The sequence below is a fragment of the Entelurus aequoreus genome, linkage group LG12 (assembly GCF_033978785.1).
Source record: "Entelurus aequoreus isolate RoL-2023_Sb linkage group LG12, RoL_Eaeq_v1.1, whole genome shotgun sequence".
In the NCBI taxonomy this organism is placed as follows: Eukaryota; Metazoa; Chordata; class Actinopteri; order Syngnathiformes; family Syngnathidae; genus Entelurus; species Entelurus aequoreus.
Window position 1 is genome coordinate 47,053,230 of NC_084742.1, and position 20,924 is coordinate 47,074,153.

Sequence of the window (20,924 nt, forward strand, 5' to 3'; positions counted from 1 at the left end):
CTCGTTTACCTGAAATAAAAATTATCCGAACAAACACAAAGTTGTCCACAGCACGCCACATCTGATCGGTTGATTGCAGAAATCCATGCTCGCCTTCCCCTACACTTAGGAATGCAATAAATGCTATTTTTATGCAGGGTATCCGCAGGCTCCTCTCTGAGCTGCCACCTTACCGTGGTAGAGGAGTTTGCGTGTCCCAATGATCCCAGGAGCTATGTTGTCCGGGGGCTTTTTGCCCCCTGGTAGGGTCTCCCAAGACAAACTGGTCCTAGGTGAGGGATCAGACAAAGAGCAGCTCGAATACCTCAATGAAAAATAAAAACTATGGACCCAGATTTCCCTCGCCCGGACGCGGGTCACCGGGGCCCCCCTGTGGAGCCAGGCCCGGTGGTGGGGAACGATGGCGAGCGCCTGGTGCCGGGCCTGTCCCCATGGGGCCCGGCCGGGCACAGCCCGAAGAGGCAACGTGGGTCCCCCCTCCAATGGGCTCACCACCCATAGCAGGGGTCATAGAGGTCGGGTGCGATGTGAGCTGGGCGGCAGCCGAAGGCAGGGCACTTGGCGGTCCGATCCTCGGCTACAGAAGCTAGCTCTTGGGACGTGGAACGTCACCTTGCTAGGGGGGAAGGAGCCTGAGCTAGTGCGCGAGGTGGAGAAGTTCCGACTAGACATAGTCGGACTCACTTCGACGCACAGCAAGGGCTCTGGAACCAGTTCTCTCGAGAGGGGCTGGACTCTCTTCCACTCTGGCGTTGCCGGCAGTGAGAGGCGAAGGGCTGGGGTGGCAATTCTTGTTTCCCCCCGGCTCAGAGCCTGCATGTTGGAGTTCAACCCGGTGGACGAGAGGGTAGCTTCTCTGCGCCTTCGGGTGGGGGAACGGGTCCTGACTGTGGTTTGCGCTTACGCGCCAAACCGCAGCTCAGAGTACCCAGCCTTTTTGGATTCACTCGAGGGAGTACTTGAGAGTGCTCCCCCGGGTGATTCCCTCGTTCTACTGGGGGACTTCAACGCTCATGTTGGCAGCGACAGTGAAACCTGGAGAGGCGTGATTGGGAAAAATGGCTGCCCGGATCTGAACCCGAGCTGTGTTTTGTTATTGGACTTTTGTGCCCGTCACAGATTGTCCATAACGAACACCATGTTCAAACAAAAGGGTGTCCATATGTGCACTTGGCACCAGGACACCCTAGGCCGCAGTTCCATGATCGACTTTGTAGTTGTGTCGTCGGATTTGCGGCCTCATGTTTTGGACACTCGGGTGAAGAGAGGGGCGGAGCTTTCTACCGATCACCACCTGGTGGTGAGTTGGCTGCGATGGTGGGGGAGGATGCCGGACAGACCTGGCAGGCCCAAACGCATTGTGAGGGTTTGCTGGGAACGTCTGGCAGAGTCTCCTGTCAGAGAGAGTTTCAATTCCCACCTCCGGAAGAACTTTGAACATGTCACGAGGGAGGTGCTGGACATTGAGTCCGAATGGACCATGTTCCGCGCCTCTATTGTCGAGGCGGCTGATTGGAGCTGTGGCCGCATGGTAGTTGGTGCCTGTAATCCTAGAACCCGTTGGTGGACACCGGCGGTAATGGGATGCCGTCAAGCTGAAGAAGGAGTCCTATCGGGTTCTTTTGGCTCATAGGACTCCTGAGGCAGCGGACAGGTACCGACAGGCCAAGCGGTGTGCGGCTTCGGCGGTCGCAGAGGCAAAAACTTGGACATGGGAGGAGTTCGGGGGAAGCCATGGAAAACGACTTCAGGACGGCTTCGAAGCGATTCTGGACCACCATCCGCCGCCTCAGGAAGGGGAAGCAGTGCACTATCAACACTGTGTATGGTGAGGATGGTGTTCTGCTGGCCTCGACTGCGGATGTTGTGGATCAGTGGAGGGAATACTTCGAAGACCTCCTCAATCCCACCAACACGTCTTCCTTTGAGGAAGCAGTGCCTGGGGAATCTGTGCTGGGCTCTCCTATTTCTGGGGCTGAGGTTGCTGAGGTAGCTAAAAAGCTCCTCTGTGGCAAGGCCCCGGGGGTGGATGAGAACCACTCGGAGTTCCTTAAGGATCTGGATGCTGTGGGGCTGTCTTGGTTGACAAGACTCTGCAACATCGCGTGGACATCGGGGGCGGTACCTCTGGATTGGCAGACCGGGGTGGTGGTTCCTCTCTTTAAGAAGGGGAACCGGAGGGTGTGTTCTAACTATCGTGGGATCACACTCCTCAGCCTTCCCGGTAAGGTCTATTCAGGTGTGCTGGAGAGGAAGCTACGCCAGATAGTCGAACCTCGGATTCAGGAGGAACAGTGTTGTTTTCGTCCTGGTCGTGGAACTGTGGACCAGCTCTATACTCTCGGCAGGGTCGTTGAGGGTGCATGGGAGTTTGCCCAACCAGTCTACATGTGTTTTGTGGACTTGGAGAAGGCATTCGACCGTGTCCCTCGGGAAGTCCTGTGGGGAGTGCTCAGAGAGTATGGGGTATCGGACTGTATGATTGTGGCGGTCCGCTCCCTGTATGATCAGTGCCAGAGTTTGGTCCGCATTGCCAGCAGTAAGTCGGACACGTTTCCAGTGAGGGTTGGACTCCGCCAAGGCTGCCCTTTGTCACCGATTCTGTTCATAACTTTTATGGACAGAATTTCTAGGCGCAGTCAAGGCGTTGAGGGGATCTGGTTTGGTGGCTGCAGGATTAGGTCTCTGCTTTTTGCAGATGATGTGGTCCTGATGGCTTCATCTGGCCAGGATCTTCAGCTCTCACTGGATCGGTTCGCAGCTGAGTGTGAAGCGACTGGGATGAGAATCAGCACCTCCAAGTCCGAGTCCATGGTTCTCGCCCGGAAAAGGGTGGAGTGCCATTTCCGGGTTGGGGAGGAGACCCTGCCCCAAGTGGAGGAGTTCAAGTACCTCGGAGTCTTGTTCACGAGTGAGGGAAGAGTGGATCGTGAGATCGACAGGCGGATCGGTGCAGCGTCTTCAGTAATGCGGACGCTGTATCGATCCGTTGTGGTGAAGAAGGAGCTGAGCCGTAAGGCAAAGCTCTCAATTTACCGGTCGATCTACGTTCCCATCCTCACCTATGGTCATGAGCTTTGGGTTATGACCGAAAGGACAAGATCACAGGTACAAGCGGCCGAAATGAGTTTCCTCCGCCGGGTGGCGGGGCTCTCCCTTAGAGATAGGGTGAGAAGCTCTGCCATCCAGGGGAAGCTCAAAGTAAAGCCGCTGCTCCTCCACATCGAGAGGAGCCAGATGAGGTGGTTCGGGCATCTGGTCAGGATGCCACCCGAACGCCTCCCTAGGGAGGTGTTTAGGGCACGTCCGACCGGTAGGAGGCCACGGGGAAGACCCAGGACACGTTGGGAAGACTATGTCTCCCGGCTGGCCTGGGAACGCCTCGGGATCCCCCGGGAGGAGCTGGACGAAGTGGCTGGGGAGAGGGAAGTCTGGGTTTCCCTGCTTAGGCTGCTGCCCCCGCGACCCGACCTCAGATAAGTGGAAGAAGATGGATGGATGGTATCCGCAGGTTCTTAAAAAGTCTTTAAAAGTCTTGACTCCAACAATTTGAATTAAGGCCTTAAAATGTGTACAATTCTCCTAAAGTCTCATGAAAGATCTTAAATATGATTTTGAAAGGTCTTAAATATCTATTTTTGTTACTTTTATTTAAAACATGAATAAACATCAGTCTTGCTTTTAAATATTTCGATTCTTTAGAATGCTGTAACGTAACTAAAACTGAACCAAAGTAGGCTACCTATGCTGCCCGGTCGGAGTGAATTGCGCAACACCCAGTGTACTGTGCGCAGGCAACAGTGTGTTGTTACAGCTTAGGATAGCAGCGGAGAAAACTAAATGAAAGCCTGCAGCAAAGCCAAATGACTTGCATCAGATGGGTAAGTGCAAGTTCAATGATTTGTGTCTCCAGAACAATCAGTTTAATGCGTGCTTGAAGCCGGTAGATGGAAACGTGTAAAGTGTTTAGGACCGGGATGTGGAGCCATCGAGGAGGGAAGGGTTTGTAAACATGGCGGTGAAGGTGAATGGAATGATAATATAAAAGTCAAAAATCCGGGACAAATCCGTGTTAAAATATGCTGAAACGCCACAAACACTTGCACAACTCTACAGGAATCAACTCAACCCCCCAAAGGAGTGTTTTGTGGCTAAAGTGGTGCCAATTGCCGAAGGAAATCAATATGAGATGTTTACTAGTGATGTCATACTATTACGTACAGTAAGCACTAGTGTTGTCCCGATACCAATATTTTGTTACCGGTACCAAAATGTATTTCGATACTTTTCTAAATAAAGGGGACCACAAAAAATGTATTATTGGCTTTATTTTTAACAAAAAATCTTAGAGTGCATTAAGCATGTGTTTCTTATTGCAATTCTGTCCTTAAATAAAATAGTGAACATACAAGACAACTTGTCTTTAAATAGTAAGTAAGCAAACAAAGGCTCCTAATTAGTCTGCTGACATATGCAGTAACATATTGGTACTATACTAATACCGATATACCGTACAACCCTAGTAAGCACACGCTAATATCTCTGTGGTAGTAGTGTATTCACAGCAGTAAAACTATAAAAAAGAATATAATTCTCATATTATTTCTATTGTTTATTCCAATAATTTCAGGTCAGCTTTTCATGTCTAATCTTTTTTCAAGTTTATACAGCAACTGACATTAAAGCTATAAAGGTTGTCTGTTTAGTGTTTATTGTTTATTAATATGTTGTTGTTTTTTTCAAAAAGTCACACATAACAGTTACAAATGTATTCATACATACCAGATACAAAATGAGCTGAGCACATTTGAATGTTATCCACATTATTCACATCCAAATTCTGTTTGAGGTTGCAAGACATAATTGCCTTCTTTCTTTTTAGACTATCACTCTGTTTTTCACAACTTTGTGCAGATACAGTAGTACTGTAGATGTTTTTATCTGTTTGATCAATTCTGACATCCGCAAAAACAGTGCAAAAGTTAACCATTTAGCTTTAGCAGAAATGCCAACAGTCCCTTCCACAGACAATCGAAGGCTTTGGATTTTTGGTTAGACTATCCCACAATGCATTGCCATGAGCCATATTGAAAGGCTGGCGTCATCGTTCAGATAGCACTACACGTAATATTTCCAAACAATTCAGTGGAAAATAACATTACCCCAGATGAAGAAACACTGAATCATTAGATAAGAAGTTCCTTCTTTGTTAAAAGGAGCAAACAGCCGTAATTGGATGCAAGGATCTGTGCAAGATGGTTAAGTCAGAGTGCAGCAGACACCACAACATCTTCCCCGATGTCTTATACCCAATTTACACAAATGATTAAGAGTCTAGAAAGCTATGGCCGCTTTGTTTGTGGATGGGTTGGTGACGTTTGTGTTTATCTGTATAAACTTAGTGGACATCGTGCTGTCAAGACTATAAAGTAATGCACTCTCAGAAATGATCCGACCCAAGTTTGACACCCTGGATGATCACGGATAATCAATCTAAGGCCATCTCAGCACACTGTGACTGTAAGGCAGGATTGGGAGAATACTGTTCTCATGTCGCTTCAGTTTTTTATATGTGGAGGCTACAGTCCGGATGAGAAAAGTGAGTACTATTTTCTATCAAGTTCTTCGACCAAGCACATCAAGTTAATGCAAAGTGGGACTGTAATTTTTTTGAGATGTATTTTCACTTACAAAATGTTCTTAATTACCTGAAATTAAATGATCCGAACAAACACAAAGTCGTCATGACACGTCACATCTCGGTTAGTTGTAGCGATCCATGCTCGCCTTCGCCGTTCACTCTTACGTTCAGCCGCTTTCGTCTGTCTAGAAATGCGCTTAGGAATGCAATAAAAGCTTGTACTATCTCTCCCACCTCGCACACGTCGTCTTCAATTTATAGTATCACTAGTTAGGGTCAGCAACAATGGACGGGATACAAACAAAGCCTTCTAATATGGCCAACGGCAATGCGTTGTGGGAAATGTAGAAATATCCGAACCTTACTATATATTGTTGTGCTTTCCTCTACTATTGCTGACCTTCTGGTTGTTGTTGTTCGATGAAAGCACTTGATATTCTTATTTACGTGCCTCACCTTCGGCAGCGTCTTCTCCCCATCATCTTTGTTGTAGCGGTGTAGCGTGCAAGGACGGGAGTGGAAGAAGTGTCAAAAGATGGAGCTAACTGTTTTAATGACATTCAGACTTTACTTAAATCAATAACAGAGCAGCGTCTCCTCATCCGTGGCTCACGAGTGCAATAACAACGCCGGAAATGTGTCCCGTGAAAAACCGTCCGACCAGAACTCTCTAATAACTACAGTTCCTTGGGTGAATAATGTAAACTCACTACACAGGTATGTTTTAGGTCTTTCATGGAGAGTTTACTGACAGATATAAGTAAGAACTTTACACTACTTTATATTAGAAATGGCAACAGCGGAGAAAAAGAAAAACCTTATCGACTATGGAGTCGCCACTGACTACAAAGGCGGACGCGTGCAAATTTTCAGGACTTATGCAGATCCCAAATACACATCAACAGGTCCCAGAAGGTAAGAAAAGTTGCTTTTGCATAATATTGCGGAACAAAACATGCCAAAGAAAATATGTCTTACCTTATACACAAATCTCTTACGTGTGACTGCCATCTACTGGTCACACTTATCATTTTACCATGTACCAAATAAAATAGCTTCGAGGTCAGTAAGCGCAACCAAAAATATTAAGTCGAGTTTTGAGAAAATGAAAGGATTTTAAGTGTGCCTTATAGTCTGAAAAATACGGTACTATAAATGAAAGTAATGAACAGCTCCTTTCTCATTCCAGCAGCAGTAACGCGAGCACATCATCTGAATAGACCAGTGCTAACTCAGCGCTTATCATGTTAGTGCTATTATTTGTTAAATTGAAATGAGTGCCTTCTCATTTAGATGAGAATGATGAGAAACAGATTCTGGCTGACTTCGAGGCTGTCAGTAAGAGCTTTATTTCACGTCTGCCGCCTAGACAAATGTCACTGAGCAGCGAGTAAGTGGTCAAAGGTTTGCACCCATTTGCCACAATAAACGCTCCTTTTTTTCGGTAGGTGAATGTTAAACTTGAGTCAAAGAAAAGTTTCATCTTTTTCTCCCACCAAATTTTCACTCAGTCATTATATTTTACAGGTACAACTCGAAACAATTGAATACTGTGTACAAGTCCATTCATGTCACCAATTCATCTTCAAATGTGAAACTTATCTGTGATATTAACTCATGACATGCAAAGTGAAATATGTCATGCCTTTATTTGTTAAAATTCTAAACATCATGGCTAACAGTTTTTGCAACCTTACATTTTATAAGATTTTCAATTCAAAGTTTTCATAAGCTGTACGCCATAATCATCACAATTATAACCAATAAAGGCTTGACATTTTGAGTGTCTAGAAAAGGGCTATTTAAATCTAATCCATTGTTATTATTATTATAATTAATGTGCCGCAATTATAGGCCGTCTGCGTTAGCACTTATAATAACAATAACATATTTGGTGAATTTTCAGGTTTTGACATGTAAATGGAGTATTTTTGGTGGTTTCTCGATCTTTTAACTCTTTAGAGGTCTTTGGATTGTTTGCTAAAGTATCTCACAATGCATATTAGTTGGCTTTGTTCACCGAGAGCCATTGTTTACGATAGCGCTACACGTGATATTTCTGAAAATAACATTTTGTTTGATGGGATGGGGAAATACAAATTCATTAGATAAGAAGTCCCTTTGTCCCATCGAGGAGGGAAGGGTTTGTAAACGTTGCGGTGAAAGTGAATGAAATGATAATGTAAAAGTCAAAAATCCAGGATAAGTCTGTGTCAAAAGATGCTGAAACGCCACAAACCCTTGCACAACTCTACAAGAATCAACGTAACCCCCCAAAGGAGTGTTTTGTGGATAAAGTGGTGCCAATTGCCAAAAGGAAATCAATAAGATAAGAACATATCTCACTTTGCATGTAATGAGTTAATATCAAATGTTACATTCTTGCGTAACTTCTACATGTTTTATGTTGTTAAATTCCACAGAAGAATATTTCTTTCTCAAAATAGTTCTTTTTTTTCTATGCTGCGTATGTGCATATTGGGACCTCACTGTAGACTTTGTAAGGTCATGTTACCTCTCAACTCAACAAGATTTGTTAATCCGCCTTTATTGTTTTGTTTTTTTCCAAATGACAATGATAAGTGAACTGTTAAAGAACCGAATCGTTAAGCAGGATCAAAATTCGAACCACAAAAATCTTCTCAATTCCCATCTCTAATTGTAAATGATAAACAGCCCATCTATTTCCAATTTTTGCGTATTTGCAGTATAACTGATCTGGTGATATGGTCAGAGTGATGTCATCTCACCACCAATCTACAGAAATTGCCAAAGATGTTCGAAGTGGAGTATTCAAAATGGCAAATTTTTTGTGGCATTGTAAATACACTTGAATGTGGTTTAATGGATACAATGAAACACAATGAAGCATAGAAAGTCAACTTGTTCTTCCATTATACTGGTACCGTATGGCTATGATGGTAAAAATGAGAGTTAACAAGCTGAAGTTTCTTCTTGCACACCCTTAACTTGGCATTCTTCTTCTCAGGATATCTGTATGTCACCTGCCTCATCCAGAACTGCTCTGACAAGATGGTGACGGCTCAGTTCTTGGGCAAAATTGACCACAACTCTCTGTCGTTGCAGGACAACTACATTTTTGTCAAGGTAAAGTGAGCTCAACAATCTGATAACACACATTTCTGCTACAACTAAGCCATCATATGGCGCAGGATGATTCATTTTTTACAATATCACAGTGAAAACACTTGCGCAGCATGCTACAGTATGTGTTTTGTATATATCTACAGTGTTGTCTGGGTGTGTGTGTGTGTGTGTGTGTGTGTGTGTGTGTGTGTGTGTGTGTGTGTGTGTGTGTGTGTGTGTGTGTGTGTGTGTGTGTGTGTGTGTGTGTGTGTGTGTGTGTGTGTGTGTGTGTGTGTGTGCGTGCGTGCGTGCGTGCGTGCGTGCGTGCGTGCGTGCGTGCGTGCGTGCGTGCGTGCGTGCGTGCGTGCGTGCGTGCGTGCGTGTGTGTGTGTAAGCCAATGCAATTGCTGAGTTGTCATTCCTGCAGATAAAAACACAATCGGCTGTGTTGGAAATAATCTTGCCTTGTCTATAATGGATTTACAGCACAGTACAACCAATTTGAATGTGATTACAGCTCAATGTGTTGTTATGTAGCAATGAACAATCCCTTATGTGGGATAGAAAGAGTTGTATTGTTTGTGTTTGTGCGTATGCAAAGACAGAATACTGTACATGTAATGACCCGCAACAATACATGCACCTGTACTATATGAGGTCCAATATCATATGTTGACAATAAATACAAATGTACAGAATGACACAATCTTTGCATTGTGATTGTAGTATGGAAGTGCAGTGCATCACACTTGAAGCTTGTTTCAAAAGCTGTGTTCAAATGTGTACCATATTTTTCGTATTATAAATCGCTCCGGAGTATACGTCGCACCGGCCGAAAATGCATAATAAAGAAGGAAAAAAAGATATACGTCGCACTCGAGTATAAGTCGCATTTTTGGGGAATATTATTTGATAAAATCCAACACCAGGAATAGACACTTGAAAGGCAATTTAAAATAAATAAAGAATAGTGAACAACAGGCTGAATAAGTGTACGTTATATGACGCATAAATAACCAACTGAGAACGTGCCTGGTATGTTAACGTAACATATTATGGTAAGAGTCATTCAAATAACTATAACATATAGAACATGCTATACGTTTACCAAACAATCTGTCACTCCCGATCGCTAAATCCGATGAAATCTTCTTCCTCGTTGTCGCTCCTGGAATGTGCCGCTAGCGTCCTTTCTTTCTGCTGCTCGGTCGCCGTTTTCTGCTGCATATTTCACTATGTCCAGCTTGTAATCTGCAGTATATGATTTCCTTTTCGGTGCCATTTTTGTTCAGTTTTTATAAGTTACCGTCAATGTAGAAATGATCCATTTTAATAGCTACGACAGTAGCATATTGCATATAGCAGTTAGCATCCCATGACCCACACTGCACTTCTGCCATGACCCTCCCCCGCCAAATTCTTATTGGTTGACGTGTGTGTGACGATTGCTGACATTTTCCTTCATCTCTTCCGTGAATTAGATAAATAATATTATTTGATATTTTACGGTAATGTGTTAATAATTTCACACATAAGTCTTTCCGGAGTATATGTCTCACCCACTGCCAAACTACGAAAAAAACTGCGATTTATAATCCGAAAAATACGGTAGTTACTGTAGGTACTCTGGACCAGACCAAAACTGCGATTTAAAAGTCTGGACTTTCATCCATCCATCCATCCATTTTCTACCACTTGTCCTTTTCGGGGTCACAGGAGTGAAGTGAATTATGTTTATAAAGCGCTTTTTTCTCGAGAGACTCAAAGCGCTTTACATTATCATTACAAAGTGCGTTATACGTTTGTACATTATCTAAATCTTTAAGCTACAAGAGAGTAGTGTACCAATATTTTGGTACCGGTACCGGAACCAAAATGTATTTTGATACTTTTCGGTACTTTTCTAAATAAAGGGCACCACAAGAAATAGCATTATTGGCTTTATTTTAACAAAAAAATCTTATGGTACATTAAACATATGTTTCTTTTTGCAAGTTAGTCCTTAAATAAAATTGTGAACGTACAAGACAACATGTCTTTTAGTGGTAAATAAGCAAACAAAGGCTCCTAATTTAGCTGCTGACATATGTAGTAACATATTGTGTTACTACATATGTGTTACTAACATATTTTCCATTCTAATATTTTGTCAAAATTATGAGGGACAAACTGTGAAAATGTATTATTAATCTACTTGTTCATTTACTGTTAATATCTGCTTATTTTCCGTTTCAATATGTTCTATCTACACTTCTGTTAAAATGTAATAATCACTTATTCTTCTGTTGTTTGGATGCTTTACATTAGTTTTGGATGATACCACAAATGTGGGTATCAATCCGATACCAAGTAGTTACAGGATCATACAATGGCCATATTCAAAGTCCAGGGACATATTTCCTGAGTTTATAAACATAATATACATTTTTTTAAAACGAAAGAAGATTTTGGGATGCTAAAAAATATCGATGTAATCATAGTAGTATCGACTAGATACACTCCTGTACTTGGTATCATTGCATAGGATGTCAGGTGTAGATCCACCCATGGCATTTGTTTACATACAGGAACGGTATCATTAGCTGTGACGCCGTGAGCTACGTTGTGTAGTGAAGCATGTTTAGCTATTCCTCGTCCTGCAGGGATGATACTTGTAAAAAACTTACTTTATTTGTCGCCATTAAGGCAAGGATTAGTGATTTAAATGTAGCTACAACACTGCAGACTGCGAAAGGACTTTAGCCGCTAGCTAGCTAGCCATGTCTTAAAGCACCTCTTCCTAAGGGCGTTTCAGGGTTATATCTTCACCTTTATCTTTAGTTTTTAAGCCAAAATGTGTCCGTTCCTGTCTACACACCATGTCTGTTTGTAAGTACTCCGTGATTGTGAACATGCTCCTCTGCTCGTAAACCAGCAATGACACGACATGACGACAACGGGGAGCGGGGGGTTGGGTGACCGGTACTTTTTAAAAGCGGTATAGTAAATGGTAAATTGGTTATATTTGTATAGCGCTTTTCTACCTTCAAGGTACTCAAAGCGCTTTGACACTATTTCCACGTTCACCCTTTCACACACCGATGGTGGGAGCTGCCATGCAAGGCACTAACCACGACCCATCAGGAGCAAGGGTGAAGTGTCTTGCTCAAGGACACATCGGACGTGACGAGGTTGGTAGAAGGTGGGGATTGAACCAGGAACCCTCAGGTTGCTGGCACGGCCACTCTCCCAACTGCGCCACACCGTCCCCAAGTAGTACCCCTAGTACTGAATATGATTCATTAGTATTGCGGTACTGTACTAGTACTGGTATACCGTACAACCCTACAAGAGAGTAAAGAGTCTTGCCCAAAGACACAACGGCAGTGACTGGGATGGTGAAAGCTGGAATCGAACCTGGAACCCTCAAGTTGCTGGCACTGCCACTCGACCAACTGAGCCACACCACCCCAAGAACATGTGCATTAGGCCTGGGATTTTCACCCAAGGGTGTGGCGTGCTACGGGAAAATTTTCCAATGGCTCTCGCTGGTCATTATTCACTGTATGAAAAACTGTACTAGAGCAAACAAACCAAAGTTCTTTATAACCGAACCAAACAAGATGAGCGTGAACGTAACCTAATGTTAATGTTAATCCACACTACAATTAACACATTTTAACATGAATGTCTATGTAATGGTGTAAAAGACCGCTAAAGTAGGTGATGCAAGGTCGCCGTGGCAACAACAAAAATGCTACCCCTCTTATTAAAAGTTACATGTGGTTATTTTAAACCATGCCGATCCACCCCTGTCAATTACCAAAGGTCATTTTAATTAGGCGACTTTCACGTATTTATTGAGCCCCCGTCACTTTGAATATGACTCATTCCACGTCGCTGGCGCTGTTGCCATTAAGCCGCTTGGCCGCTGGTGAGATTTTCTGATGTTCCTCGACAGGATAAGGCCCTGTGCAACGGCGCGGAGGTGGAATTATAACTTTGACACTGAAGCAGGCATGAGTCACCAGCGAAAGGTGTCAGCTCTTTGTTTGTGTAGGAATATCACATTTGTTTGGCAACCCTGCAGCCTTTATTCGCACAACGACAACATCATACCCAATGTTGCACTACACTTGTTATTGTTTTATTGCAATGTTTTCACCATCTCAGTTCAGTTCAGTTCATTTACTTAATTCATAAAAATCAAACAAAGGAAGAAAAATTAAAATAAAACAATAAACATAACATTAAAGTAAATTATGAAATTATGAGCAGAATTACGTTAAAAACGTATTATCCTGTCCTAAAAAATACAGCAATGGACTTTCAATAACGGTGACGAAAAAGCCATATTTAAATTTTACAAACATTAAACCAATAATGAAGAAATCATTTTACTGAGGGATATAGTGTTGTCCCGATACCAATATGTTGGTGCCAGTACGGGTACCAAAATGTATTTCGATACTTTTCTGTACTTTTTGATACTTTTTTCTAAATAAAAGGGACCACAAAAAATTGCATTATTGGCTTTATTTCAACAAAAAATCTTAGGGTACATTAAACATATGTTTCTGATTGCAATTTTGTCCTTAAATAAAATAGAGAACATACTAGACAACTTGTCTTTTAGTAGTAAGTAAACAAACAAAGGCTCCTAATTAGACTGCTGACATATGCAGTAACATATTGTGTCATTTTCCATTTTATTATTTTGTCTAAATTATTAAGGACAAGTGGTAGAAAATGAATTATTAATCTACTTGTTCCATCCATCCATCCATTTTCTACCGCTTATCCCTTTCGAGGTCGCGGGGGGTGCTGGAGCCTATCTCAGCTACAATCGGGCGGAAGGCGGGGTACACCCTGGACAAGTCGCCACCTCATCGCAGTACCAACACAGATACACAGACAACATTCACACTCAAGGGCCAATTTAGTGTTGCCAATCAACCTATCCCCAGGTGCATGTCTTTGGAGGTGGGAGGAAGCCGGAGTACCCGGAGGGAACCCACGCAGTCGTTTACTGTTAATATCTGCTTACTTTCTCTTTTAACATGTTCTATCTACCCATCTGTTAAAATGTAATAATCACTTATTCTTCTGTTGTTTGATACTTTACATTAGTTTTGGATGATACCATACTTGCCAACCCTCCCGATTTTCCCGGGAGACTCCCGAATTTCAGTGCCCCGTCCCGATAATCTCCCGGGGCAACCATTCTCCCGAATTTCTCCCGATTTCTACCCGGACAACAATATTGAGGGCGTGCCTTCAAGGCACTGTCTTTGGCGTCCTCTACAACCTGTCGTCACATCCGCTTCTCCTCCATACAAGATACATGATATATGAGGCTATTACACACACGAATGCCATCCATACTTGGTCAACAGCCATACAGGTCACACTGAGGGTGACGTATAAACAACTTTAAGACTGTTACAAATATGCGCCACACTGTGAATCCACACCAAACAAGAATGACAAACACATTTCGGGAGAACATCCGCACCGTAACACAACATAAACACAACAGAACAAATACCCAGAACCCCTTGCAGCACTAACTCTTCCGGGACGCTACAATGTACACTCCCGCTACCACCAAACCCCCCATGATGATCATACTTTTAAGAAATGTACTTTATTTGTCGCCATGGAGGCGAGGATTAGTGATTTAGAAGTAGCTAAAACACTGCCCATGGACGTTAGCCGCGAGCTAGCTAGCCACATTTTAAAGCACCTCTTTTCGTCTGCTTGTAAGTACTCCGTGATTGTGCACTGGTACTTTTTAGAGGCAGTATAGTACCAAATATGATTCATTAGTATCGCAGTACTATACTAATACCAATATATACCGTACAACACTAGTCTTAGCAAAACAAGGCTGCCGGGTCGGAGATGAAAGGCTAGTCAGCGTGCGGGGGTGTGGCTTCATTTGCATCTAACAACTCCGCCTCTCAAAACGAACTGTTTTTGGCGGCAACCAAAAGTTGGCTCGAAGCTAGGTCTTTATCTATGCAAAATTCCGACCAAAGAATCCGTATTACAAGTTATATAGACCAAAATGAAGTGGATTATTAATAATAAAAAACATTATATGACCACTTTAAGAAGTAGGCCAGGAGGACACAAATGTGAACATAGCAATCTGTGAGCTATGGAGCTATTATTATAGTCACATTTTAACAGCGACATCATGCTACATTAACCTATTCCTGAAAAAAAACTGGGCACATTTTCAGCTCCCACCTCTAGACTGAGCTCCAGATGTGTGTTAAAGTTAAGTTAAAGTACCAATGATTGTCACACACACTAGGTGTGGTGAAATTTGTCCTCTGCATTTGACCCATCCCCTTGATCACCCCCTGGGAGTGAGGGGAGCAGTGGGCAGCAGCGGTGCCGCGCCCGGGAATCATTTTTGGTGATTTAACCCCCAATTCCAACCCTTGATGCTGAGTGCCAAGCAGGGAGGTAATGGGTCCCATTTTTATAGTCTTTGGTATGACTCGGCCGGGGTTTGAACTCACAACCTACCGATCTCAGGACAGACACTCTAACCATTAGGCCACTGAGTAGGTTTAAGATGCCTGGCGAAGTTTGATTTTACAAAATTGTACTTTGAAAACTTCACAGATAACTGCGTTAATAGTGAAGCAAAAAAGTGAGATGTATCATTGATTTTTCTCATGTTTTGTGCTCATATATGCATATCATTGTAGAACATCATTGGAAAGTAACATTTGCAAAAAGGAGGACTTTAAATGAATATTTTTTTCAAATGTATAACAATTGTATTGGGTAAGCTTGATTGTGATGGTTTATTATTATTACTGCTTTTTTTTAAATAGTTTTATATGTTTTTTTGTATGTACAGGTGACCACAGGGAATCGCACCAAGCACTATGTGTCGTATCGACGCAACGAGTTTGTCCAGATGAAGTTTTCCAAGTACGCCTTGCCAAAGGTAAGGACCTTTTTCCTTTATCTTGAACTTCCATTACAGTTTCTAGACTATTTCTAGACCAGTTTTTCCAGTGTGGGTCGCGTACAGAAGAACAGGTCGCTACATTTTGTGCATTAATAAAACCAGTCCAATGTGGGTCAATGAATGGGGACTGACTAAGATAAAAGTTAGAAAACATTATAGAGTGATAGAGAATAGTAGCAGATTGCTTAATGCTGAATGCAGTGACGTGATGCCTTTGGATTTTTTTTTTTTTTTTTACTCCAATTCAAATGCTCTGATCGCTGTTAAGAGGATAACAAGAAAAAGAAGGGAGTAATTCACTTTCATAAAAATGTTTTTACCAAATAAAGTATGGTCCCTCTTATTTGCTTTGATAAAATAAAAAAACATTTGGGGCCTTACCTTACTGTATTTGTATGTGAATTACATTAATTAGCCTACATTATCAAGCCTGAAACTGTAGCCCTGTAGTTGGTTTCATTTGGCACGTTTGGAAGGTATATGCATCCTGGCAGTTTTACGCACAAATCAATGTGAGAAGGGGGGGATTTCTGCAATAACAAACAATTGAGAGCTAATCCTCCGCGCCATATTTGAACTGTCAGAAATAAAAAAAATATCAGACATATGACCTCCCTAGCAACGCCCTTGAAGCCAGCAGACATCAAAACTAATTGAATTGATTAGTTTTGGGTTTGGTGTCTCCCGGAGTGCTGGTAAACCCTGAATGTATAACACTGACCCCATGATCCAAAGAGTATCTTGGCACCCAGGCAACCGTGTTCCAAACTCACCAGAGAACCCACGGTGAAGAGCAAGAGCACCCCCGCTGAAGTGCAGTCTGCAAGAACTGTATTATTTAATTCTATTTGTATCCAATCCAATCCAATCCACTTTATTTATATAGCACATTTACACAACAAGAATGTTTCCAAAGTGCTGCACAGCCATGTTAAAAACAATATTAAAAACAATATTAAAAACAATATTAAAAACAATATTAAAAACAATATTATGCTACACCAATGACTGAATAAAACAAAGAATAAATGAATAGAAAACCAATACAGAGACAATATAAAAAATAAATATGATTAAAAACGATTTTAAAGGGTAAAACCAATTAAAACAGTAAAATAGACATTAAAATTTATTTTAAAAAACACAGAGGACAACAGAGGACAGAAGACCACACAACTCATGTAGTGTTAAAAGCCAAAGAATAAAAGTGGGTCTTAAGACGAGACTTAAAACACTCCACTGTGGAAGCAGTTTGAACATGGAGGGGCAGAGTGTTCCAGAGTTTAGGGCTGACCACAGAGAAGGCCCTGTCTCCCCTGGTTTTAAGTCTCGTCCTGGGCACCACGAGCTGTAGCTGGAGCTGGCTCTCGGACCTCAGAGCGCGTACAGGAGTGTAAATTTAGATGAGGTCTGAGATATACTGAGGTGCCAGTCCATGTAAAGCTTTAAAAACAAACAGCAAGGTTTTAAAACCAATTCTAAAATGAACAGGGAGCCAGTGCAAACTCCGAAGAATTGTATAGGTAACAACTGAATTCCATCATTAGGGCCAAGCCCCAAGTCACGTAAAATCAATAAGTACCCATTTTTGATACTTTGGTTGCACGTTAAGTCATGTCCAGTTGCCGATTCAACACCGGCTCAAGCATTTGGCGGGTAAACAGGCGTATTCGTTGCGACCTGCCTCTAGGTAATGTTGCAATTTTTATGCCAACAAAGCAAATATCAGTCATTTTCAAGCTCGCTCTTGCTAATTTAAATTGTATATGCCATATACATGCTACTGATCGGTATTGGCAATTTTACATGTCAATTTGATCTATAAGTACAATATTTAAAGGACAATATGACTCAACAAGAGACAAGATTGGCACATTTAACTTAAAGGCAAAGACTACTTTCTGACTCTGCAACACACCTTGAACAAACTGAAATTAATGCATACTGGCAAATGAGACTCAGAAGTGTTAGGAAACAAGATATAATAATTGTAATAGCACATTTATTATCATTACCAGCTCAGTGGAGAATGGTAAATTGAATTTAGAATTTTTTTTATTATTAAACAAATTAACATTTATTACCAGATGAACACACAAACGTAACAACAATTGGTACAGTTGAGTACCAATACCGTTTCCCAGGTACCAGGAATGAGTATTTTATCGATTCATATGTGGGAGGTATTAGAAGACAATGTCAGTGTCAGTAATGCAGTTTTTATAAAGTTTTTCTTGACTGGTTATGTATAAAAATATATCTCATTAAAAATTAGTAATTGTTGAAATACAGTGCATCCGGAAAGTATTCACAGCGCTTCAGTTTTTCCACATTTTGTTTTGTTACAGACTTATTCCAAAATGGAATACAATCATGTTTATCCTCAATAATGACAATGTAAAAAACGTTTTTTTTTTAGAATTTTTTTGCAAATTTATAAAAAATAAAAAACCAAGATAACACATAAATATTTACAGCCTTTGCCTTGAAGCTCAAAAGTGAGCTCATCAGAATCAGAATCAGAATCAGAATCAGAATCGTTTTATTGCCATTGTTTGAGAACGGGTTCACAAACTAGGAATTTTTCTTGGTGCAAACGTGCAACATAAAACACATATTTGGTATTAAAAAGAGCTGTGACTGAGCTATCAGATAGACTTAGAACGGATTCAAGGAATTCAAGGAGCTGCTGTTAGGAGTTATTGTTCATTTGCCTGATGGCCGAGGGGAAAAAACTGTTCAGGTGGCGGGAGGTGTGGGTCTGGATGGAGCGTAGTCTCCTGCCTGAGGGGAGAGGGGAGAATAGTGTGTGTCCAGGGTGAGAAGAGTCAGCTGTGATCCGACCCACACGCCTCCTGGTCCTGGAGGAGAACAAGTCCTGGAGGGATGGGAGCTTGCAACCAATCACCTTCTCAGCAGCACGTACGATGCGCTGCAGTCTATTCTTATCCTGGACTGTGGTGCCGGGGAACCACACTGTGATGGAGGAGGTCAGAATGGACTCTATGATGGCTGAGTAAAACTGCACCAGCATCTCTGTCGGCACCTTAAGTTTCCTCAGCTGCCGCAGGAAGTACATCCTCTGCTGGGCCTTCTTGATGAGGGAGCTGATGGTCAGCTCCCACTTGAGGTCCTGGGTGATGGTGGTGCCCAAGAAACGGAAGGAGTCCACAATGGGGACGGGGGTGGGAGAGTCAATCAGGGTGAGGGGGGATGGTGGGGCTGTGACTTTCCTGAAGTCCATGATCATCTCCACTGTTTTCTGGGCGTTCAGCTCCAGGTTGTTGAGGCTGCACCAGGACGTCAGCCGGTCCACCTCTCTCCTGTAGGCGGACTCATCGCCATTCGAGATGAGCCCGATGAGGGTGGTGTCATCCGCAAACTTGAGCAGTTTTACGGATTGGTGACTGGAGGTGCAGCAGTTTGTATACAGGGAGAAGAGCCAGGGGGAGAGTACACAGCCCTGAGGAGTACCAGTGTTTGTGGTTCGACTGTCCGAGACAATCTTCCCCAGCCGTACGTGCTGTCTTCGGTCTGTCAGGAAGTCATTAATCCAACTGCAGAGGGAGTCGGGCACGCTGAGCTGGTAGAGCTTGTCTCGTAGCAGTCCAGGGAGGATGGTGTTGAAGGCAGAGCTGAAGTCCACAAACAGGATCCTAGCGTAGGTTCCTGGGGAGTCCAGATGCTCCAGGATGAAGTGGAGGGCCAGGTTCACTGCATCATCCACAGACCTGTTGGCTCTGTAGGCGAACTGCAGTGGGTCCAGGAGGGGGGCGTGATGTCCTTGAGGTGGGGCAGGACCAAGCGCTCAAAGGACTTCATGACCACAGACGTCAGCGCGACCGGCCTGTAGTCATTTAGTCCTGTGATCCGCGCTTTCTTGGGGACAGGGACATGGTAGAGGTCTTAAAGCAGGACGGCACGCGGCATAGCTCCAGAGAGGTGTTAAAAATGTCAGTGAAGACAGGAGCCAGCTGTTCCGCACAGTGTCTGAGAGTGGAGGGGGAGACACCATCCGGCCCGGGGGCCTTCCACGTATTCAGCTTCAAGAACTGCCGGCGTACATCCTCTTCTTTGATGGAGAGGGTCTTTACAGTCTTATGATGTTTTTGGAGTCCTGTGATGTCATTGGAGTCCTTTGAGTCCTTTAACTCCTTTAATGATGTGCTGGCATTGGTGGGGAGGGAGATGGTGGGGGGAGCATGGCTTTGATGAGCTGAAGGCCGTTCATGACGACAGTAATGTGTGTTGAGGCCCTGAGCGAGAGTCCGGTCATTCAGGGCCTGGGGGGTTTTGGGCTTATAGTTCGTAAGGGCCCTTAGACCTCTCCAAACTGCCGCAGAATCATTGGAGCGGAACTGTTCCTGTAGACGGTTAGAGTACACAGATTTAGCTTTCTCCACTTCCCTGGTGAAGTGGTACTTCGCTTCTCTGTATGTACTTCGGTCCCCGCTTCTCCACGCAGCCTCCTTCTTCTTGCGCAGCTGTCGGAGCTTGGGTGTGAACCAGGGCTTGTCGTTGTTATAACAAACCCTGGTGCGCGTTGGAATGATGCGCGCCTCATTGAACTGTATGTATGAGGTCACAGTGTCCGTATACTCGTCCAGATTGTTCGTGGGCGGGATGTAAACAGCCACGAGAATGAATGAAACAATCTCACGCGGTGAGTAAAAGGGCTTACAGTGGATGAAAAAATATTCCAGAGAGGAAGAACAGTGTCTAAAAATGACAGTCACGTCTGTGCACCAGCTATTGTTGATAAAGAAGCAGAGTCCCCCGCCTCTTTTTTTGCCAGAGAGCGCCGCGTTGGCATCCTGTTTCAACTGATCATCCTTGAGATGTTCTGATAGCTTCATTTGAGTCCACCGGTGGTAAATTCAGTTGGTTGGACATGATTTAGAAGGTCCCACACTTGACAGTGCATAGCAGAGTACAAACCAAAAATTAAGTTTAAGTAATTGTCTGTGGGCCTTCGAGAAAGGATTGTCTCGAGGCACAAATCAGGGGAAGGGTACAGAAAAATATCTGCTGCCTTGAAGGTCACAATGAGCACAGTGGCTTGCATCTTCTGTAAATGGAAGCTTCTTTGGAGCCACCAGGACTCTCCCTCCAGCTGGCCGGCCATCTAAAATGTGCAGCCGTAGGAGAAGGAGTGTCAGGGAGGTAACCAAGAACAGAGCTACAACCTTCCTCTGTGGAGAGAGGAGAACTTTCCAGAAGGAC

General features: G+C 43.3%; 1 protein-coding gene across 8 annotated transcripts in view; it reads left to right on the forward strand.

Annotated features, from left to right (window-relative positions):
• The window catches only part of sorcs2 (sortilin-related VPS10 domain containing receptor 2), a 484,520-nt gene that overhangs the window by 402,102 nt on the left and 61,494 nt on the right, over positions 1-20,924 (forward strand). For all 8 annotated transcript variants that reach the window (XM_062066129.1, XM_062066128.1, XM_062066130.1 and 5 more), the window contains 2 exons: positions 8,631-8,749; positions 15,588-15,677. In XM_062066129.1, coding sequence (XP_061922113.1) covers positions 8,631-8,749; positions 15,588-15,677 — 209 coding nt within the window. The remainder of the gene's footprint in view (positions 1-8,630; positions 8,750-15,587; positions 15,678-20,924) is intronic.